Source organism: Nannospalax galili, unplaced genomic scaffold, assembly GCF_000622305.1.
Source record: "Nannospalax galili isolate Female #2095 unplaced genomic scaffold, S.galili_v1.0 scaffold189, whole genome shotgun sequence".
NCBI classification, from domain to species: domain Eukaryota; kingdom Metazoa; phylum Chordata; class Mammalia; order Rodentia; family Spalacidae; genus Nannospalax; species Nannospalax galili.
In genome coordinates this window covers 5,715,220-5,737,540 of record NW_008360331.1, presented here as the reverse complement: position 1 = coordinate 5,737,540, position 22,321 = coordinate 5,715,220, and the positions used below count along the sequence as shown (strand labels likewise).

Sequence of the window (22,321 nt, the reverse complement as noted above, 5' to 3'; positions counted from 1 at the left end):
TTAAGTCTGCAACTTCATTTCTGTTTTCTGCTTGTTCTAATTGTTTTCTTGACTTTCTTTGGGTTGAACATTTTCCTTTTCTCCCTTATAATATTGTTGCCTTAAATATTGCCTCTATGTTCATTTAAAACTAGACTCAATTTCAAATACAGTTCAAAAAACTTTTGAAAAAGAAGGAAAGTATTTATCTACAATTTTAAGTTCTTTGTAGAAAGTCATTCCTTGTCTACTCAGATGACTCCTTAGCTATTCTACGTTATCTGCTGGCAGTAAGTTCAATTTTCCCTCATTTAAGATTGTCTTATTTCCCCTTCGTTCACAAAAAATATTTTCTAAAGTGAAATGATTGTGTTCTTAGTTGGGGTTTTTTTTTTTCTGTACATGAAGAATGTGCCATTTCCTCTTTCATCGTTTCTAATGAGAAATCCACTGCATTCCTGTTTGGTTTTCCCGTGAGGTATGCTACCTTTCAAACTCTTTTACTATCATGTGTTTTGAACCATGGATTTGAGTCTGTCCAATTTGAAGCTTGCTCAGCTGTTTGAATCTATAGGTTTATGTCTCACTAAATTCAGGGCATCTTTAGCCATTACTTCTTCAGGTTTTTTCTCTGTCCTTTTCTTATTCCAGGTCTCTGACAGCACCAACTTGAAATCTTTAGTCATAGTCCTATACGTCCTGGCGCTTTTTTTTTCTTCAATTTATTTTTTTCTCTGTTGTTCAAACTGAGTAATATCTACCATCCTATCCTAAGGTTTTACAGTTATTTCCTCAGATCCCTTTATTCCAGTGTTAAACTTACCAAGTTTTATTTTTCTAAAACAGTTATTTTAGTTGTAAAATTTCCATTTGCTCTTCTTTTGTTGTCTTTCCTAATGAACTTTTTTTTTAAGGTATTCCCGGTGGCAGTTTTTACTTGTACAATATAAAGCATAAGCTTTACTGGCCATTTTTAAGTGTCCAGTTCAGTGGCATTAAGGATACTCACATTGCTACCTAACCACCACCATGTATCTTCAGAGTGTTTTTCATTTTTCCAAACAGACCTGGTGTTCATTAAGCAGTAACTTTCCATCTGTCCCTATCCCTTTGCCTCTGGCTGCCACAATTATATTCTGTCTATAAATTTATTATTCAATGTGTATGAGATGACTAGAGTATTTGTCCTAACGCTAAATAATGTTCCATTGTACATATATACCACATTATTCCCTCCTTGGTATACACTTATCTTACTTCTACCCTTAACTTTTGTGAATGCTACTATAGCAATGGTATAAAAATAGATCTTCATGGGACTGGAGAGATGGCTCAGCAGTTAAAAGCACTGGCTGCTCTTGCAGAGGACTTGGGTTCAATTCCCAGTACTTACACAGCAGCTAACAACCATCTGTAACTCCAGTTCCAGAAGATCCGACACCCTCTACTGAGCTCTGTGGGCATTGCATGACACGGGTGCGCTTACATACATGCAGGCAATACACTCATACACATAAAATAAAAATAGATCTTCAGGGGGCTAGAGAAATGGCTCAGCAGTTGGAAGCGCTGTCTGCTCTTAGGGGAGGACGCAGGTTTGTTTCCCAACACCCACATGGCAGCTAATAACCATAACTCCAGTTCCACGGAATTCCGACACCCTCTTCTCACCTCATATTTTTTTTAAAAATAAATCTTCAACTCCCTGCTTTTATTTTTTTTTGTTTTTGATCCACATTCCCACAGAAATAGCAATGTAGCCTCATGATAATTCTGAGGGGTTTTTTGAGGAGCTGTTACACTGTTTTCTACAATGTCTATCATTTTCTACAGCGTCTTGGCCTTGTGACATTTCCACCAGTAATGCATGTGGGTTTCAGTTTCTCAACACCCTCACACTGATTTTTTTTTCTGTAATACCCACTTGAATGAATATGAGGTGATACCTCATTGTGATTTTGATTGGCCTTCTCTAGTTACTAGTGATGTTGGGGAATCTTCATGTGCTTATTGGAAGTTGTGTTTTATGTGTTTATGTTGATTTATAGGCTTTCTTGATGTGTTCTAGATACCAGTCTATTCTCAGCCATATGATTTACATTTTTCCCACTCCATTGGCTATGTTTTTAAAACTCTATAATATATAAAAGTGTTTTTATTTTGATGAAATCCAATTTGCTCTTTTTTCTTCTTATTGCTTATACTTTTGGTGCCATATCCAAGAATATGGTGCACACCTTTAATCCCAGCACTCGGGAGGCAGAGGCAGGTGGATCTCTGAGTTCGAGGCCAGCCTGATCTACATAGTGAGTTCCAGGCCAGCTGGGTCTACAGGGAGACCCTGTCTCAAAAAGACAAAAGAAAAATCTAAGTTTAGATTTAGATTATTGCTTCATTTTTCAGTTTGTTTGTGGAAGGCAGGGGTTCAACTTCATTCTTTAAATGTGGCAATCCAGTTTCCTCACCACCATTTGTTGAAAAAACTGTCCTCACCCTTGTCAAAGCATCTGACCACATGAGAGGACTTCTTTTGTTCTCTTCATTCCATTCTCTTGGTCTATGTCTATCTCTGTAATAGTACCACATTTGATTGTTATAGTTATATGGGAAGTTCTCAAAGAAGTGGGAAGCCTCCAGTTTTTATTTTTTCAAGATTATTTTGTAGACTTGGGATCTGTTCAAGATAGGAATCTTAGGGTGAATTTTTTTTTCCTACTAAAAACCTTGGTTTTGGTGTTAAATATTGAATATATCAAAATAAACACATCAATGTGGAGTGAGATGTCTCCACAGTAAAGGCACCTCCCACCGAGCCTGATGACCCAAGTTCAGTTCCCTGGGCCCACATGGTAGAAGGAGGAAACCAACTCCCACAGGTTTTCCTCCGACCTCCACACATGCACTTTGGCCTAAGTGTGAACAACCCCACACACATGCACATACATAGGGAAATGGCAGTTTTTTTCAAACAGCAGTTTGAGGACTGCTGCTTATATTGAATATACTAGACCTCATTCTTCCCACTAGTAGATTCTCAGTCATACCAGCCGTCCCATACTTGGCCAAATTAGCATAGAGCATGGAAGGTCAGGAAAAGGGAAGCAGCAACTCTGAAAAGGACGCCAGTACCACGGAAAGTTATTGAAAGTGTGTAAGGTAAAACTTTTCATTTGTCAGAAAATTGGCTTAATAGATGAGGTTTCGGTAAACTATTTAGCTTTTTGTTTGAACTGGTGAAAGAGTTAAGTTGTATATCACCAAATTTTGAGATTGTATTAATGAGCTGGGTTTAATTATAACATTCCCCTCAACAGCTTTAGACTGTAGAACCTAGCATATGTCTTTATAAACAATGCCTTCCTAACAATAACCTTGCTAGACTATTGCTGGGACTTTTACTGAAGAATTCCCAGTTTTACAGTTCTGTCTAGTCAAAATAAATGGTCGGGTGTATTTGGGGTGGTTATATGGAAAGATTAGCACAGTCTAGCAGAAACAAGTGCTATCTTGCTTTTATCTTCCAGAATCTCTACACAAGGAAGTGCAGGATTTGGCCTTTCTAGATGTTGTATCCAAACTTCGCAGTCATGAGAACAAAAGCGTTGCCCAGCAGGCCTCTCTCACAGAGCAGAGACTTACTGTGGAAAGCTGAGGACTGTTCCTCTTGGCACAAGGCATCACCCCAGCTCTGGTTTCCCCTTTGTCCTCCATCCAGCCACTTCTTCAACTTCATTCTCTGCTACATCACTTGTGCATGCGTGTAACGTTGCAATACCAGTTGAACTGCTATAGGTACCTGCCTAATAAGAGTTCTAAACCCATAGTTAATGTGACTGTGACTGTCCAAGCCAGTCTCCACCCATAACTGTTCTTCTGTATACCTGATGCTTGACTACATTAAGTAAAATGTGCATGTTGTAGTCCTCTGATGATGTAGACTTGGTACTACGTATGACTTGCTCCTCACATGCAGTAAACTACATAATAATGTACTGGTAAATTAGAAACAAAGAATGCAGCAAGATCTGTCTAGCTTAAAGATGAAACTGAATAGTAAAAACAGCTCCATTTTTATTTTGGTGTTTGGGAAGCACAGTGATGAAAAAAGCGTGTATGGCTGCTCATTTGTTAGTCTTCTAAATGTCAGCCAATGTACCTAGAGCTGAATAAACCCCAGGGCTCTCCCACTATTTTCTCTATGGTTTCTCGTTTTTCTGAACTACATAGTCTGTTTGCCACAAAGTTAGCAAAACTTCTAAGGTTTCCAATTCTGTGTTTAATTGACAGTGATCTTAGCCCAATGTTGAAACATAGTTTTCAGTGTGATCAGAACTAAGGGGTTGAAGGACCCCTATTACACTACACCACGTTGGGTTTTGCCTGTATTTTAGATTTTGATGCATACATAGTTTCATCTAGAATTTCTTCTATCAGTTAACCAGCATTGCCCAACACTTGTCTTTAAAAGTTACTTGGCATTCATTTCAACTGAGGAAAATTAAGTATAGCCTGTTGGAGAATGGGCCTTTTTTCTGTTTTCATCGTTCGGGTTAAAAGCAAGGCATTTCATCCTTCATACTCCTTCACATATCGTACTAATTCTAATGGTTAGAAGAGGAGACATGAAGAAGTAAGCTTGTCTACACTAAAGAGAGGAAGGCAGGTTTTAAAAGCCATAGTAGCCAGTCCAGTACATACTGCAGATGGCCTCATACCAATCACTGTTAGTTCCTCACCTGCACTTTCCCACTGAGAACTGCAGTAATCTCACAGAAGCCAGGACCCGAGATGAGAAGAGCCTCCTTGGCAAAGTGCACTGTGCTCTTCACTGCCATTAACGACCACCTGAGTTTTTAGAGCTTTGACACACAGTCTTTGTAAATTAATCAGGACATCCCCATGACCACCTGCCTTCTCCTCACACCTACCATTGACCACAGCTAGCCTGTGAGGGAGGGTAGAGTCCTTTACAGGACTGCAGGGCAGTGGGAGAGGCTGCTGAGGAGGTGACAAGTTCCTTCCTCCCCAGCACGAGATACATACACCTCTGTGCATGATCTAAATTGGACTTTTGACTTTCAAATAGCTGTAATTGAAGAAAGTTAAAACCTTGGTGGAAGTAAAAAGCCTTCTAACTATTCCCTTTGATGTCCAAATAGGGAACTATTGTGGGTGATAATGCTACACTTACTGTAAGAATGATCTCATTTATTGTCTTTCTTCTGGGCTGGATAGTGGACTATATTTTGTTAGGTTTTGAAAGACATCTGTAATGTTGCATAGTTGACTGTCCATATTAATAACTTAATAAATAGTATATGAAACTATTATGGTATTACTTGATTTCTTTATTTTATCTGTATTTCCATCTCCAAGAACAGTGTTTTCCCATTGTTAGTACTCATTAAGTGTTGTTAATGAGTGAATTTCTATTCTCATGAAGTTTCTAGACTGCTAGAAAAAACAATTCTAGGTAGACTGACATTTTGAGATTTAGATATTCTTACTTCTAGATATTTAAACACAAATAAAACTTGAACGATGGTTTCCCCTGCCTGGCACTGCAGATTTTGTTGGTCTACAGTCTTGGTGGAAACATTGTCATCCCGTCTGGCCTGATTCATTTAAACTCTGTATGTGTACTACATGTATTTCCCTTATGGCCTTTTCAAATATTCTTAAGAGTTATCACTCCTTCCTCCTTCTCCAATTACAGTGCCCACCCCCCTAATTTTTCTTATTTCCCCCTTGAGTGCTCTTGTGTTGGTCAGAGTAGTCCAAGACACTCCCAAAATAATTCAGGCTATTACTATTACCATTGCCCTTGGTTGCCTCCCAGAACTTACAGTAAGACCCTATTGCTAAAGACACCACAGAGTTCAGACATAAGACTTGGAAAAATCTAGCTAGAACTAACCTGGAAGCTTCCTCCAAAGACTAGCTTCCATAATATCAGAAGATTCTGTGCAATCTGACAGGAGAGAAAACAGTCAATAGTTTTACCCAGCTGGAAAATCTGCAAACTGCAACACTGACCAGCCCATCAAAATATCCCTAATGGTGCAATAGTGGCACTTTTATCTTGGGAACAGCTACCTAACTGGACTTGAGTCCTACTCAATAGGAAGGGATTTATGTCAGATACTATAAATGTAGTCAAACACTCTTGGCTGGAGTGCTCATAGACCCTAGAGGGGAACCTACTACTGCCATTTTCCTAAGCCAATATGATTTCTAACTGTATTCTGCTTGTCCTTCTACTCACAGATAAGGGCAGCTCTCACCACTCATCAAAAAAGCGTCTTTTGCAACAGATGGAGATGATTACAGAGATCCACAACTGGTCAGAATACAGAGTAAATGACCATGAAGTGTCCAGCCCCAGTTGTTATATCTACAACACAACTCCTACACCTGAGGCTCAGGAAACATTACAGAAGAACAGAAAGGTGGTAAGAGCCAGGACGCCTGCTGGTAAACACAGTGTCTTCTAGACATAACAGGGAAGCTGCACCCATGAAATTGCAATATGCTTGCCTAACTGAGGCCTCTATAATGACAACACCAGTTAGTATGCCAGTGTATAGATGTAGGGAATGTCACAAGGTGAAGAGCTACAAGCAGTCAATGGCTGCTGAGAGAGAAAGATCAGTTTTCTTCAGAGAAAAGCTCTCCGATAAGCTATCCAATCTCACTCAACTGGCCAGCCCTAAGCACATGTACATATGAGCAACACTAAGTGAACCCAGGAAGTAGTGTCTGTGTAATTTAAAAAGAAGAGTTCACCAAATTCAGGGCGTGGAAGAGTTGGAGAGGGAGGGAGGGAGGAGAGATGGAAATTGAATACAGCAAGTACTCAAGCATGGAATCCTCAAAATTAAAATAGAAAAGAAAACTAGCATAGAGGGAGCCAGTGAGTGGGCCAGCAAGCAGCATTCCACCATGGTTCCTGCCTCCAGGTTCCTGCCTTGAGTTCCTGTACTAGCTTCCTCCAATGATGGAGTGTCACTTAGAAGTATACAGTGAAATAAACCTTTTCCTCCCGTATTAAAAAAACTTAATAGACTCAGTTCTTACTGAAAAGCATTACATAGAAAACCCCAGATCAGACATTCCAAGGGTCATAGATTTGAGAGAAGTCACCTTCCAAACCAGGGCCCAGCAATCTAGGAGTAGCCCCCATTTCCAGTGAAACCCAGTGCAGTCCACATTACCACTTCTCCAGGAGTAGACCAGAAGCTGTGCACTTAATGACAGGCTGTGTAGTGGAGCATTTCACTTCTGTGCCCAGGCAGTGAAAGAACACAGACTAGACGATCCCTCACCTCCAGCTCATCTCAGTGTTGGTGGTTACCTTTAAATTAGCTGCCCACAAAGGGAATTTTAAGGCAACAATGGGAAAAACAAAGCCTTAATTGCTATCCCATACCAGGACCGGGCTTGAGCGTGACTGAGAAACACAAAGCCAGGAATCCAGAAAGATGATGCCTGAGTGAAATGTACCAGATTATCCTTCCCCTCAGCCCCATCAGTAGCTCAGAGTCTTCTTTACCTTACCCCCTGCCCACACTGTAACCTTGTGCTCAAAGCGAAGTTGATCACGCCAAATCTAATGTGTTCTTTAGAAACATTTCCCTGGAAACATGTTTTGCACATAGTATGATGCAAATGGATATGTGTAACAAAATTTCAAAATGATTTCTTGTTGGGAATGGACTTACAGCTCCATGTGTAGGCAGGCACTCACATGAAGGGTCTGAGAATGCCTCCATGTTAAGAGCTTGGAAGGAGATGCTCTTTGGTATCATTCAGAGGCTTCTCTTAATTCTGTTGAACATCGTGGCTGAAGACATCTAGCTGTTAAGACATTTACTTATGTGAGTATTACTGTGTATCCAGCTGTTACTAGAATCAATAAGCTTAAAAGCCACTCAACTCTAGGGAGCCATAGCATTTCAATCATGTAAATATCTAACAACATAAGGATGTGTGGGGTGAAGCCTCAATTAACAACTAGGAAAATTAAGACATTTTTCACACAGTAGTGTGATTTCAGATCTTTACATATATACATACAAACACATGCTATGTAGCTTTATAAATGTATGTTATACTTGCATATCTGACTGGAATGTTGAGATAACTATTTTAAAAGTGTAAAGTTGGGTGAGCTGGAGAGATGGCTCAGTGGTTAAGAGCACTGGCTGCTCTTGCAGAGGACCCGGGTTCAATTCCCATCTCCTACATGGTTGCTAACAACCGTCCATAACTCCCAATTCTAGGGGATCCGATGCTCTATTCTGCCCTCCAGCGGCATTGCACAACACTGGTGCACTTAACGTACACGCAAGCAACACGGTCATACACATAAAATAATAATAAATAATTTCTTTTTTAAAGTGTAAAGTCAGGCCAGTAGGTGGCTCAGCAGGTAAAGCACTTGCCACGCAAGCTGGACAACCTGAGTTGGATCCCTGGAATCCCCAGTAGAAGAAGAGAATCAGCTCCCAAAGTTTGTCCTTTGGTCTCCACACACATGCCAAGACATTCAACACACACATACACACACACACACACACACACACACACATATACATATACATAGTAATAATAATTTTAAAGTGTAATATAAAGTACATGGTCTTTGGCTACTGTAATGTAGTTATTCTGGCTTTGTTGCATGCTGTCTGTGTGACCATGCCAAGCCAACTTACTTAAAATTCTTGGCTTGTTTTTGCTTCAATATGAGAAGGTTAATTCCTTATCATGACTTTGAGACAAAACTTCTAGAGATTCAAGGTAAGGTTAGATAAAATTGTGATATACTATATGCTAAACTAATGTTGCCCCTCTGCAGTCTTCCCAGCTAAAACAAAAGCTGGGAGCTGGGTGTGGTAGAGTACACCTTTAATCTCAGCACTTGGGGTTGGGGGGCAAGGCCAGCCTGCTCTGCATAGCAAGTTTTAGACCAACCAGAACTATAAAGCGAGACCGTCTTTTTTATTTTTGGTCTTTTTGAGACAGGGTCTCCCTGTAGTCCCAGCTGGCCTGAACTCACAGAGATTCACCTGCCTGGCATGTGACCCTGTCTTTAAAAAATAAAAAAATAAACAAGCAGGGGACTGCCAAAATGGCTTAGCAGGTAAACAGAAACTAAAGACCAAAGTTCAGTTCCCAAAACCCACATGGTAGGAGACAGCTGATTCCTACAAGTTGTCTTCTGGCCTGTGTGTGTGCATGTACATACACACACACACACACACACACACACACACACACACACACATACACACACACACACACACCCTGACAAATAAATGTAAATTTAAAAAAAAAACTGGGCCTGGTTTCACATGCCTGTAATCCCCAGATCTTGGGAGGCTGAGGGACGTGGATTGTGAATTTGAGAATAGCCTGGGTTTACATAGCAAGCTCCAGGCCAGTGTGGACTACAGAGCAAGATAACTGTCTCAAAAGGAAGAAATTCAAATGGCAACCACCATTTGGGAGATAGTATGCTATTAATAGGTTAAAGAGTACTCAATTGCACACAAGCACAATACAGAGACATAACCTCTTGCTTTTTCATAGTAAACCAGGTTAGCCAGGTGTGCACAGCAAGCCTTGTGTATGGGTCCCCAATCCCTACTGCGGCGGTGCTTCCTCTTCTGTCCAAAACCTTTTCAAGTGGGAGCAATAGTAGTAGCTCAGTAATCTGGCTTTACTAATGGTAAAGCCACTGTAAAAGTTGTTTTTCTTTGATATAAAAATAAAACTTAAAAAAACAGCTTTTTAGCTATATTTATAGAATATAGAGATTTTAATCTAACACTTCAAATATGGACAATATTATCTATCTGCTTTATATAACACCAAGTAAGAATTTACATGGGCCAACTCATTTGATATACTAGAATCAATCTATAATTAGACCAAATGTAAACCAGTAGGTCTGGTGCCTGCATGCACCTTGTGCCCTTGCTGCCTCTACTCCTGACTTTCTGACTGACTGATGTTGCGACACTTGCCCAAGAAGCATGCAGAGCCTCCCACGTCATAAGCAAAGCTGAGGACCTGGCCGGAGCTTGAGCAGCATCAGCTTCTTGCAGGTTTGCTCTGATCTCCAGCCTTATCAATGCAGCTTTCAAGGGGTAATAACAGAGCAGGTAGGATGGTTGGCATTAAAGTCAGGGCCCAGGTGGAATTGAATTACCACATGTATCTACCACCGGAAAAGCCCAGAGGCCAGTGTTTTTCCTGACAGACATGCATATACTCAATATGTATAACCACACAGTGAAAACCACATTCTGTATGCGCGAAACCTCGTACTGTTTGTACTCTTGGTCATTTACCAAGGGCACATAGAGAAATAATTTTATGTTTTAGAATTAGGTTGAAAAGAATTAACCAGCTATATTTTTACCTTCATCAGAAGTGTAGCCATGTTTGATGGCACATGTCTATAATTCTAGTACTTCGGAAGTTGAGACAGGAGAAGCCAGCCTGGGCTACATAATGAGACCCCCATCTCAACAAAAAGGAGGTACAGAGCCTGATCCCATCACACTTGGAGGTTTGTCGGGGGAAGGGATGATAATGATAAAAATTTTATTAGATTTGTTTTTTATGTGTATTCATGTGTTGCCTGCATGTATGTAAGTGCACCTGTGTTGTATGATACCTGTGGAGGACAGAAGAGGTTGTCAGATCCCCTGGAACTGGAGTTACAGTTAATTGCCATGTGGGTGCTGGGATTCAAACCCAGGTGTTCTGCAAGAACAGCCAGTGTTCTTAACCACTGAGCCATCTCTCCAGCCCCTAGATTTTATATTTTTAAAATGTTAAACTGTGGGGGTTGGAGAGATGGCTCAGTGGTTGAGAACACTGGCTGCTCTTGCAGAGGACTCAGGTTCAGTTTTCAGCACCCAAATGGCAGCTAATAACTGTCCATAACTCGAATTCCAGAGGATCCAATGCCCTCTTCTGACTTCCAGGAGCATTGCATGACACAGGCACACTTACTACATGTAAGCAGTACACTCATGCACATAAAATAAAAATATTTGTTAACGTTAAACTCTATGGCCTACTTTAAAAACAAGTCCTCCAGTCTCTATACTTTCAACATAATAGATCTTTAAAAAATACATGTTTTTGCTGGGCGCAGTGGCACACGCCTTTAATCCCAGCACTCGGAAGGCAGAGGCAGGTAGATCTCTGTAAGGTCAAGGCCAGCCTGGTCTACATAGTGAGCTCCAGGCCAGCAGAGGCTACAGTGAGACCCTGTCTCAGAAAGACCAAAAACAAAAAACAAAACTATGCTTTTCTGGGCTTTATGACATAATTTTATAATAGCAACTACTCAGGAAACTGAGGCAAGAGAATTACAAATTCAAAGCCTGTCTGGACTACTACAAACAGTATTCTAGGCCTAAGTAACTTAATTGAGACTTTGTCTCAAAAATTTTTTAAAATTTAAAATAAAATTTTTTCAAGTGTAATTAGAGACATAACCACTGTTCTAGCAGTGGCTTTGTCATTTATTGACTCCAAGCAATCCTGAGAAGCCCTGAAGGAAAAACACTGTAGCTGTTCCTCACCTTCCTGACAAAAGTTCCTAATATGCAGGTTTGCTTTGAATTTTGCATCTGCTTTAAAGCAGCTTCCTTTCTAGCCAGATCCTCTCACTTCTTGGCTTGGAAGGGTGCTGCTCTATAAAGAACAGAGCCATGAGACTGGAGAGATGGGAGGACCCAGGTTGGGTTCCCAGCACCCATATGACAGCAAACAACTGTCTGTAACTCTAGTTCTAGAGAATCCAATGCCCTCTTCTGGCCACCCCAGGCATTGTACATACAGGTGTACTTACATATATGCAGGCAAAACACTCAATACACATAAAATAAAAATAATTTTTAAAAGGATGGAGCTATGCCTGATGGGAATAGGAAGGGCAAAACTGCCTGCTGGCAAGCTAGGACCCTGCTCTCAGGGTCCCCAAGCCGCACATGGAAATCCTCTTCTTTAGGGCCTTTTGCAGCACCCATCCAATGTCACCATCCCCTTTCCACGAGACTTTGAGGTCAGTATCTGTCCCTGACCTCTCTCAGGGAGGCTCAGCTCTCTCTCTTTGTGCTTAGCTCCTCTGTGTCTAGTACAGGAACAGATGCCTAAAATGACTCAGAATTTATGATAGGAAAAGGTTGAATAGTGTTAGGGATAACACATAGGCGTGTAGCTCCCAACTGCCAACAGGAAGACAAGGAGCTTTGATAAAGGGGAAGAAATACTATCTGTGGCAGCTTTAGATCTGTCTCTGCGGGAGCCCAGAATAATTCCAAATTCCAGTGCAGCCAACCTGAAGCTTACAATTCTTCACCTCACCTCCTTTTGTCTCAACCTCAGAATGCAAAGTGACTTTCTTTTTGTGTAGAAATAGGAAAAATGGGAGGAGGCTGGGGTATGACCTTATGGTAGAACCCTTGTCTGGCATGCACAAGGTCCTGGGTTTGATCCCCAATACTGCAAAAAAGAAAAATAAAAAAATTAGTTATTAATCTCACTCTGAGACTCCAGATGGCCCAGGGGTAAAGTGCTTGCTTTGCAAGCATGAGGACCTGAGTTCAAATCACAAGAACCCATGTAAAGCTGGTGCAGTAACACACGTCTGTAATCCTAGTGCTCCTTTGGAGTTGAAGAGACAAAGACAGGAGACTCACCAGCTAAGTTGGCATGTTGAATGGTGAACAGGATACCCTGTCTCAAGGTGGATGGTGAGGACCAACACCCAAGGTGCCCTCTGACCTCACAACACTGACTCACAGGCCTTCACTCATACAAGTTTGCATATACATACATGTGCACACATACAAAGAAGAATCATGCTACGTGTTTTACTCCTGCTGCCTGACACCCTAGTGCCCAGCAGAAATGAGGGGCACTGACAGCAGAATGGCCATTCCTAACAACTACCCACTTGACGGCCATTCAGTCTCTTATGAAGCTTACTTCATTATACCTGTGGCTAATGTCTGAGGCAAAGTTCTAGCACAATGTTCTGCTATGCTTTCTCACAGCAAATACTCTGGCACCTCGCATAGCTGCATTATGCCATAGCTTGCAAATCTTTTTTCTCCATTTGTATAATAAGAATTTTATTTTAACTTCCGAAGTAAGTTTCTTCGTAGCATTTCATGCACTCTGGCTTTAGTTGACTCTCTCCCATCTCCCTGCTCCCCATCCCCACTTAAATCCAGTATCCACCCCCCCTTCACTTTCAAATCACATGCTAAACTTGGTTTATAATGACCACATATTCTTCAGTTACATGAATGTACCATAATTCACCTAACCTTTTCCTCTTACTTGAATGTTTATGATATATTTTGAGCTTTGAAAAACCAAACCCCAAGTGTTGGGTTGTATTTTTATATGCTAAGGTAGTTCCTCAATTAAAAGCTGCCTGACCTGTCAGACGTTCTACTTCTATAGACCTCCTGGATTCATCACCTCCCAGATACCCTACTTCAGCTAAGCCCTAGAAACCCCACAAACTCTCCTGGATATCTGCTTTCACATACTCAACACTTAACCATCATCCATTCTCAGATGTATCAGTGTGAGTCCCTTAGACAGAGAGGAAGCAGACAGCTGCCAGTACCCATGGAGCAGGCATGTGATTGCCCCTTAGTGCACTCATCAACTGCTCCTGGTACTTTTGCACCTCTTACCAAGCCTGTAAACCTCCACTAAGCAGGCACTGCTCACAGGGAAAGGGGACAGATACGGAGAGCCTCTTCGTTTGCAAGAATCATCATTTCACATTCCACCTTCTATGACCTGGCCTAGCTGTTCCTTCTCATAAGCCAGACATGGCATGGAGGCCTTTGCATATGCTCTTGTTTGGTCCACATGATAGGGTTTTAAAGAATAGAAAAATAAATAAATAAAGGATACATTTAAATTTTTAATTGTTTTGCATAAGGATCTAGTTCTCAACTTTTCCTTAAAAATATATTTGGAAGCTGGGAAGATGGCTCAGTTGGTAATGTGCTTGCTGTGGAAGCGTGAGGACCTGAGTTCAGATCTCCAGAACCCCACATAAAAGCCAAGCATCGTGCCATGTGTCTGTAATCCCAGCACTGGAGGATTCCTGGAGTTTATCAGCCAGACAAGCCTAGCAGAATTAATGAGCTCTATGTTCATCTTGTCACAAAAATAATATGGAGAGCGATTTAGGAAGACAACCAGTATTCACCTCTGGCCTCCACATGCACATAGGCACTCACATGCACACATACACAAATGTATGCAAACATCACACATGCACACACAAGATCTAGAGGCTAAGGATCAACTTCAGTGTTAGAACATGCTCTTAGTACATATAAGGCCCTGGGTTCAGTCCCTAGCACCAAGGGGGAAAAAAAGCTCTGGAACTAGCAACTAGGGACCTGCATTCCAGTGAGGGCAGCATGCAGCAGTGGTCTGCTTTGGATAAGACACTGTGGGAGTCCCAGCCCAGTTAACATCACCTAAACTCCCTATCTCCTGGAGGCTCATGTGAAGGCAGCCCTGTTGGGATCTCACATGCAGGCTGTTACAAGCAGAAGTGAGGGGATAGATTGTAGGGACAGAGAAGCACTACAACTGAACAAAGGAGATTGGAGTGACTAAAACGGGGCATTTCTGTGACATGTAAAGTTCCTTGTTTTATCCCTGTTAGAGATTCTGAAGGCTGGTGGCAGCTGTAGGCTGCATGGCAAATAACAGAAACACCAAAACATAGTGGCAAGCCATGCCCAAGCCTGTGCCCACCCCATCATGCTAACAGGAGAGAGCTGGTGCTGTCACCACTGTACCCTCACAGTACTGGCAGTGTCCCATGGTGACTATAGGAATTTAAAATGTCCCTTCTTGGCTAGATCAAGAATATAGCCCTTAGCTCTGCTAAATACTGAGTCAAGAGGCCCTCGTGCAAGCCAGGATCTGCTAAGTTCAGCTCACTGCTGTCCACAACTTGAGGACTCCCTTTGGAGACTTCATTTCACAACCTGCATCTGCCAACCCTCAGCATGACCCAAACTCCTACAGCCTCCTCTTTATAGTCAGCCTCGCAGCCTTCTTGTTTTAAAAAGCTCAGCAAGTAGAGGTTTTGCTGTACTCCTAGCCAACACCCCAGTGAAGATGAACCTGGCTACTAGAATCCCCAGTGACATGAGACACACCTTCCCATATGCCTCTGAGGAAACAAGGCCCAAAAGGCTCAGGAAAAGTGGTATCATCCTCCAGGCTTCAAACCACTAAAGAGCCCCTAGGATGGAAGTTGAAACATAGCAAATGCACAGGGTCAGTTGCCAAATCTTGTTGCCTCTAGTGGACCAACCCAAGACTAGGAAAATGCTGGAATTCCTCATACCCTTGATGTATTTGAATATTTTATATTTTTAAAAATTATTTTATGTGTATGAATGTATTGCCTGTATATATATAAGTGCGCCCATGTTGTACAGTGCCCTTTGAGGTCGGAAGAGGGCTTTGGATCCCCAGGAACTTGAGTTACAGATGGTTGTTAGTTGCCATGTGGGTGCTGGGAACTGAACCCAGGTACTCTGCAAGAACAGCCAGTGCTCTCAACCACTAAGCCATCTCTGCAGCATCCCCTGCTGTATTTGAAACGACATACATCAGTAAGAGAAATGAAGTGTCTTGGTGACAATATTGCAAGTTATTTACCCAATAAACCTCCTTATCTGCAGAACTCCCATTTTGTTCAGGAGACAATATGACAGACTTAGAAAAGTCCATTTTCCGAGTTCGTCAAGCTTGTGCTATGATTCTATATAAACTCCCAGAAAGGCATCCCTTGCTGAAAAGAAAGGGCAAAAACCTGCTAGAGACAGCCCTTTCACCACGCCCCAACTTCTCCCTTTTCATCATTTGTGTTTGACATGAGTTCCCAAAGTACAGTAGCCCTCCTGTCTTGACACCATTAGTTCATGAAAATGTAAGACTTGGGAGCAGGACGTTAAAAAGAGCCTTGATATCAGGAGCCTTCATGAAACAGATACACTGCCCTGAGCTGGAAGGAGGATGTCACTAAAGATCAGCCTACATCAACTTGTTCTGCCTCTAGTCACAGTCACAGAACCCAGAAAAGCACAATCCAAAGGATTAAAATAATCAGAACTACTGTATTTCACTCTTAAGTGTAGAAAACCACCCCAAACCTGCCCTTCTGACCGAACAGTAGAGATTTACTGACCACCTGCTGCAGATATAAGGCACTGTGTTGGGAGATGGAAAACTTGTAAGTTAAAACAACACAGGCTTTCATGGGGGGTACAGAGTAACACACTGTGGGTAGAGCCAGCTCAGGGCTCTCAGCATCCAAATAGGAAAGAAAGATGGACACAAAAGACCAGATTTGAAAAACGTGGATGGGACCTTAGACATTTTAATATTCTGTTACATAATGGGAAAAAAACCCCAAGGTTTTCAAAATAGAAGATTGGTATTCTTGTTTTATGTTTTGTTCTAGAGCCAGAATTATTGCTAATGGGAGCACAGAGGAGAGGGGGAGCATTCCTCATTCCGGGAGACAATGCTCCTTGGGTATCTTGTGTTTCTATACCTCTGTTTAAAGCTTTTGTTTGAAACTCTTTTCAGTGATGTTTAAATAACAAGCAGCCTTGTGTGGGAGAGGCAATGTCTCCCTCTGGGACCAAGATAGCTTTTTTTCTCTTTTTTTCCTAAACTGTACAGCAAAATAAAGATAAAACCTCTTGGGCAAAGCTGGGCTAGGATTGCTTACAGACCCCTTTATAAGACTGAGGGCTTCCAAGACTGCCAGGAGCTCAGCCAGGGCATGAACCCACTATACTATGTGTATAACACCCATCTGGGCCACTTCCCCATGGGCCTCTGGAAAAGGACCTATTATAAATACGGAACATTCTTACGGAGCTGTGAGTGGCAGAGTCATCCCTTCTAACCCAGGAGTTTTGTGCCTTCTCTCACTATCTATGAAACAAGGCAGGCTGACTTGTAGGCTTGCTTGCAATAGGGTAGATTCAGAGCTGCTTCCCAGTTGTTTTTTTATAGTTTTATTTTTCACGTGCGTTTTGCCTACATGTATGTAAATGTACCTGTGCATGCAATGCCCACGGAGCTAGAGGAGGATGTCATCTCCTGGAGCTGCCACCTGGGTGCTGGGAACTGAACCCAGGTCCTCTGCAAGAGCAGCCAGTGCTCTTAACCTGAGTCATCTCTCCAGCCCCAACTTCCCAGTTCTTGATGCTTAACCCTAACTGGGAAAGGTCTGGGACACGTTTAAGAGGTAGAGACCAGTGCCAAAAATTGTGAAATGTGTAACTCAGATGGCTGGATGATGGTCCAGTTAACTGGGCAGAGGAACTCAGGATGGCAGACAGGATAATAACTGGCTTTCATAGGCCAGATTGAAGGGGGTGTTCTGGTTTGTTTCTTCATTGCTGTGACAAAATACTCTGACCACTACCAACTTGGGGAGGAAAGGGTTTATTTAGCTTACATATCCCAGGTCACAGTTCATCCAGGAGCCCAAGGTAGGAACTCAGGGCAGGAACCTGGAAGCAGGAGCTGGAGCACAGGCCATGGAGGAAAGCTGCTTACTGGCTTGCTCCCCTGGCCCCTGCTCAGCCTGCTTTCTTATACAACATAGGCCACCTGCCCAGGGGTGGCACCACCCACAATGGGCTGGGCCCTCCCACATCACTCATCAAGAAGATGCCCCTCAGACATGGCCACAGGCCAGTCCAATAGAGGAAATTCCCCAACTGAGGCTCCCTCAACCCAGGTGTGTCAAGTTGGCACTAAAGCTGTCCAGCACAACTGACCCCTTGTCAACTTGACACACAAACATCACTATTAAACCATAACTTTCCGATTTCTGTCCCCAAGATACGATGTTAATATCACAACATAAGAAAGTACAACCTTAAAATCCCCACAGTCCTTAAAAAAATCCAAACACTTAAAAGTTCATAGTCTCTTTTAAATGTCTCTTAACTGTGGGCTTCTGTAAAATCCAAAACAAGTACTGTCTTATATCAAAGGGAAGAATCAGGCACACCTAAGCAAAACCAAAGTCCAGCAAAGTAGCTCAAGGCTGGACATCTGGGATTCACTCACGATCTTTTGGCCTTCAAAGGGTTCTGGCAACTCTACTTCTCTGGCTCTGCAGTCCACAGCACACACAGCTCGTCTTGGAGACCCAGGCCAGCTCCATTCCACACCTACTGCTGTCATTGGTGGTCATCCCACAGTCCTGGCATCTCCAAAAAGCTGGGGTCTCCACTGAAACTGAGGCTACACCTTCACCAATGGCTTCCTCTTGCCTCTCCAGGTGCAAAGCTTCAGATTCTCTCCGTGACCCCTTCAATCCTGGGGTCTTCACTACAACTGAAGCTGCACTTTCACCTATGGCCTTTCCTGGCCTCTCAGAGTGCCAAGCCTCAGCTGCTCTCTGTGACCCCCTTCACACTTTCAACACCAGAACCATGCAGGAGACTTACACATTACCAAGTCCTGCTTCCAGCTTGAAATAGAGGTACAGGTCCCCTCTGTGTGCTGACCCTGAGAAAATACCTCCCAGAAGACTCTACCACAGTGATGCTGGTCTCTTGTTACTTACAGCTGATTTTTCAGCCCCAGCTAACCAGCATCACTTGTCCCAGTAAAGCAAAGGTTTTGCTTCAGGTTCTGGTCTCTTCTTAATCACAGCTGATTCTTCAGCCCCAGCCAACCAGAACCCACAGATTCTCAATCCAAAAATCTGACACGAACAGCCCTGATAGTCTCCGCTTCCCTTTAAAGCTTCACAAGCCAGGCCTCCATGGTCTACAATTCTTCCAGCATAACTGTTCCAAGCGCCACAGCAAAAAACTCAGCACGCAATGGCTTATCCAGCCCAAAGTTCTAAACACTTCCACAGTCCTCCCCAAAACACCAAGGTCAAGCCTGTCACAGCAATATCCCACTCTCTGGTACCAATTACTGTTCTGGTTTGTTTCTTCATTGCAGTGACAAAATACTCTGACCACTACCAACTTGGGGAGGAAAGGGTTTATTTGTCTTACATCTCCCAGGTGGCACGCAGCTCATCAGGGAGCCCAAGGTAGGAACTCAGGGCAGGAATCTGGAGGCAGGAACTGGAGCACAGGCCATGGAGGAATGCTGCTTGCTGGCTTGCTCCCCTGGCCCCTGCTCAGCCTGCTTTCTTATGCAACACAGGCCCACCTGCCCAGGGGTGGCACCACCCACAGTGGGCTGGGCCCTCCCACAGCACTCATCAAGAAGATGCCCCTCAGACATGGCCACAGGCCAGTCTAATAGAGGCAATTCTCCAACTGAGGCTCCTTCAACCCAAGTGTGTCAAGCTGACACTAAAGCTATCCAGCACAGGGGCCAAAGGGTCTGCAGAGCAGCATCCAGTGAGCAGGGCCTCATTCCAGCTGAGGCACGACCTTGGGGTGTGCTCTGTAAACAAACCAAGCCCTCAGCCCTCCCTTCAGCACCTCCTAAACTCGCATCTCTGCTTCATTAGAGTTCCTAGGAAATGCCAACTACAGACCCGTTACACAAAGAAAAGCTGTATCTTCCAACACTTAGTGAATTCCTGAGGCTGGAACCTGGGAACCTGAATTTCTTAAAGCTCTAAAAGTGAGTCTGTCCTTTTTCTGCCATGAATGGAAAAGCACTGGCCTGTTAAAACCAAGAGCAACCATACATCCTTCACAATCCCTGTAGAAACCTGAGTGTGGTGGTACCTGTAATCCCAGCACATGAGAAGCTAAGAAAGGAGGATCTTTAAGGCTACCCTGAGGTACATAGTGAGACCCTCTCTCAAAACAAAAGCCCACATAGAGTGAAATGACCAACAAAACAGACAGATGACTATTTATTACATCCGTGCATCTGGGCCATTATCCAATTTCTATCCTTTTGGGATCACTGCATTCTGACTCAGGGGCCCATGATCATTTGCAAAAAATGCACCTTTATGTGAGCAGACCTCCCAGGCAGCAGCTCCTTGTGTTGGTCTGAGATAGACACTACCTGCCAGCATAACTCAGAGATCTTTCTGTTCTCAGAAACTTCCCTCCGGCAAAATTACCTGACTATCTCACACCAGTTACTGGACACATCCCCAGATACAGATACAACCACTGCCCTCCTCCATCTATTCCATTATCATGGATAAAAAGCCAAATTTGCTCAGATCTCAGAACCCCTTGGATTTGTGTGGGACCTGGAGCTCTTAAAGAAGGCAAAGGAAATGGCTGTGTCCCTGATTGGTGGCTTAGCCCTCTTAAGCTTGCCATGTGTCTGTGTGTGGGTGTGGCTGGCCCTGTCTTGAAAAGCCAGGTCCCCACCTCTTGGAAGCTAGTTGTCCTGCACATCCACCATGCCTGGTGAACTGAAAGCCATTTTCTTCTTGTAGGAATGACTTTTACACAATGTACAGAATCTGGATTAATTTAGTCAACCATGCAACCAAAAAGCTGCTGTTTGTAATGCAAACAAGCTCACTGAGCTGTGTGCTCTTGTGATCTGGGTACCTGACCATGATCCCTCTGAAACCTCACTTTGCCCTCTACTCAAAATAGTGAATGAATGTGAATGTGCTAGAGTTGGCAAACCAAAGCCTCGTAGGTATTTACCGCATAGGTACAGCCTTCATATTCATACCCTCACTGGATGCAAGTGTTGAGAAGAACGCGTGACATTGTGTGTATGAGATACTGTAGGCCTAGGGATCAAAGGGCAAGATTCTCTGATAAGGGAAGTTCCAAGCCTGTAGTTCCCCAACTGATGTTGGAGAAATGAAAGCATGGGTGAGGCCAAGCTCAGAATCACAGTTCCAGGAGACATCTGGAGGAAAAGTTACCCTCCGAGTTCGGGTCCACTCTTAAAACTAAAGTTAAGAGTCAGGCTGCTTATTCAGTTATAACTTAGTAACACCACATATTCTCTCACACTCCAGTCAAATAATGGGGGAGAGCAGAGAGAGAGAGAGAGACAGAGACAGACAGAGAGAGATAGAGAGAGAGATGTTTTACACTCTAAACATCTCAGTACTGTTTTAATGCAGTTGGCCCTCCATAAGTTCTCTCTGTAGATTCAATCAGCCAAACAATGGAAATGTATTCACAGAATTGCCTGTAGTGACCATGCAGACTTTTTCTTTGTTCCCCAAACAATACAATATTACCATATGCATAGTATTTGTATTGTATTAGGTATAAGTAATTGAGAGATGATTTAAAGTATATGGGCAGATGTGTATAGGTTATATACAAGCACTATTCCACTTTATATAAGAAACTTATCAGTGGACTCTGGAATGGGTTGAAGGTGCAAGAATCAATCCCTCAGAGATACCCAGGCACTACTGTGCCTCTCACACAGCAGATTTTGACTTCTGGTGCAACTGGCATCCTAGGATCTTACTAGGTTAGCAGCAATGCTAATATGATATATACAGAATACAGTTGAAACAAATTGTCCCTCTAAATTGTTTTGGCAATGCTGGGAATTGAATTCAAGGCCTGTACATCCAAAGCACACACAATCACTGAGCTATACTCCCAGCTGTCCTCTTTTAAGTACAAACCTTGCCTTAAAAGTTAATTTTAGGGGGCTGGAGAGACAGTTCAGCACTTAAGAGCACTTACTGTTCTTCCAGAGGACCTGAATTCAATTTGTAACACCTATGTCAGGTAGCAGAGGAGCTTCCATGGTGCATGTATACACAAACACACACCACATGCCCACATACACACACACACACCTGCAGTACATACACACTTCACGCACATACACACACAATGTAAGACATTTTTAAAATTATTTTTTACTTTAAAATTTAAATACACATTTCATAGTTTAATTTTATACAGCTTTAACGAAGGCTTATCAGTAGGTATCAGAAATCCGATGCTTTTAATCCTTTGAGTCAATCATTCTACTCTTAGGAATCTATGTTAAGAACTAGAGCTATGTTCAAAGTGTAAGAAACGCATAATGAACACAGCAACTCTATTTAATTGTAAGTTTCTAACAGTGATGGCTAGTGGCCTGCTAAACTGTGGTTAATCTATACCAGCAGCCCTCAAATACTTTGGACTTCAGCCTCCTTTCCACTTTTAAAAATTATTGAGGTCTCTGAAGAGCTTCTGTTTATACATAATATTTCTGTGAATATTTACCATGTTACCAATTAAAAGGGAGAAATATTTAAAGCACTGAAAACACAAACACACATTCCCTTAGCCATCAGAGCTGACCTCAGCACACC

At 42.7% G+C, this 22,321-nt stretch overlaps 1 protein-coding gene across 9 annotated transcripts in view; it reads left to right on the top strand.

The window, feature by feature from the left end:
• Nucleotides 1–5,306, top strand: part of Rap1gds1 (Rap1 GTPase-GDP dissociation stimulator 1) — a 122,510-nt gene extending 117,204 nt beyond the window's left edge. For all 9 annotated transcript variants that reach the window (XM_008826186.3, XM_008826182.2, XM_029560230.1 and 6 more), the window contains one exon: nt 3,504–5,306. In XM_008826186.3, coding sequence (XP_008824408.1) covers nt 3,504–3,631 — 128 coding nt within the window. In that variant the 3' untranslated portion in view covers nt 3,632–5,306. The remainder of the gene's footprint in view (nt 1–3,503) is intronic.
• Nucleotides 5,307–22,321: the final 17,015 nt, after the last annotated feature.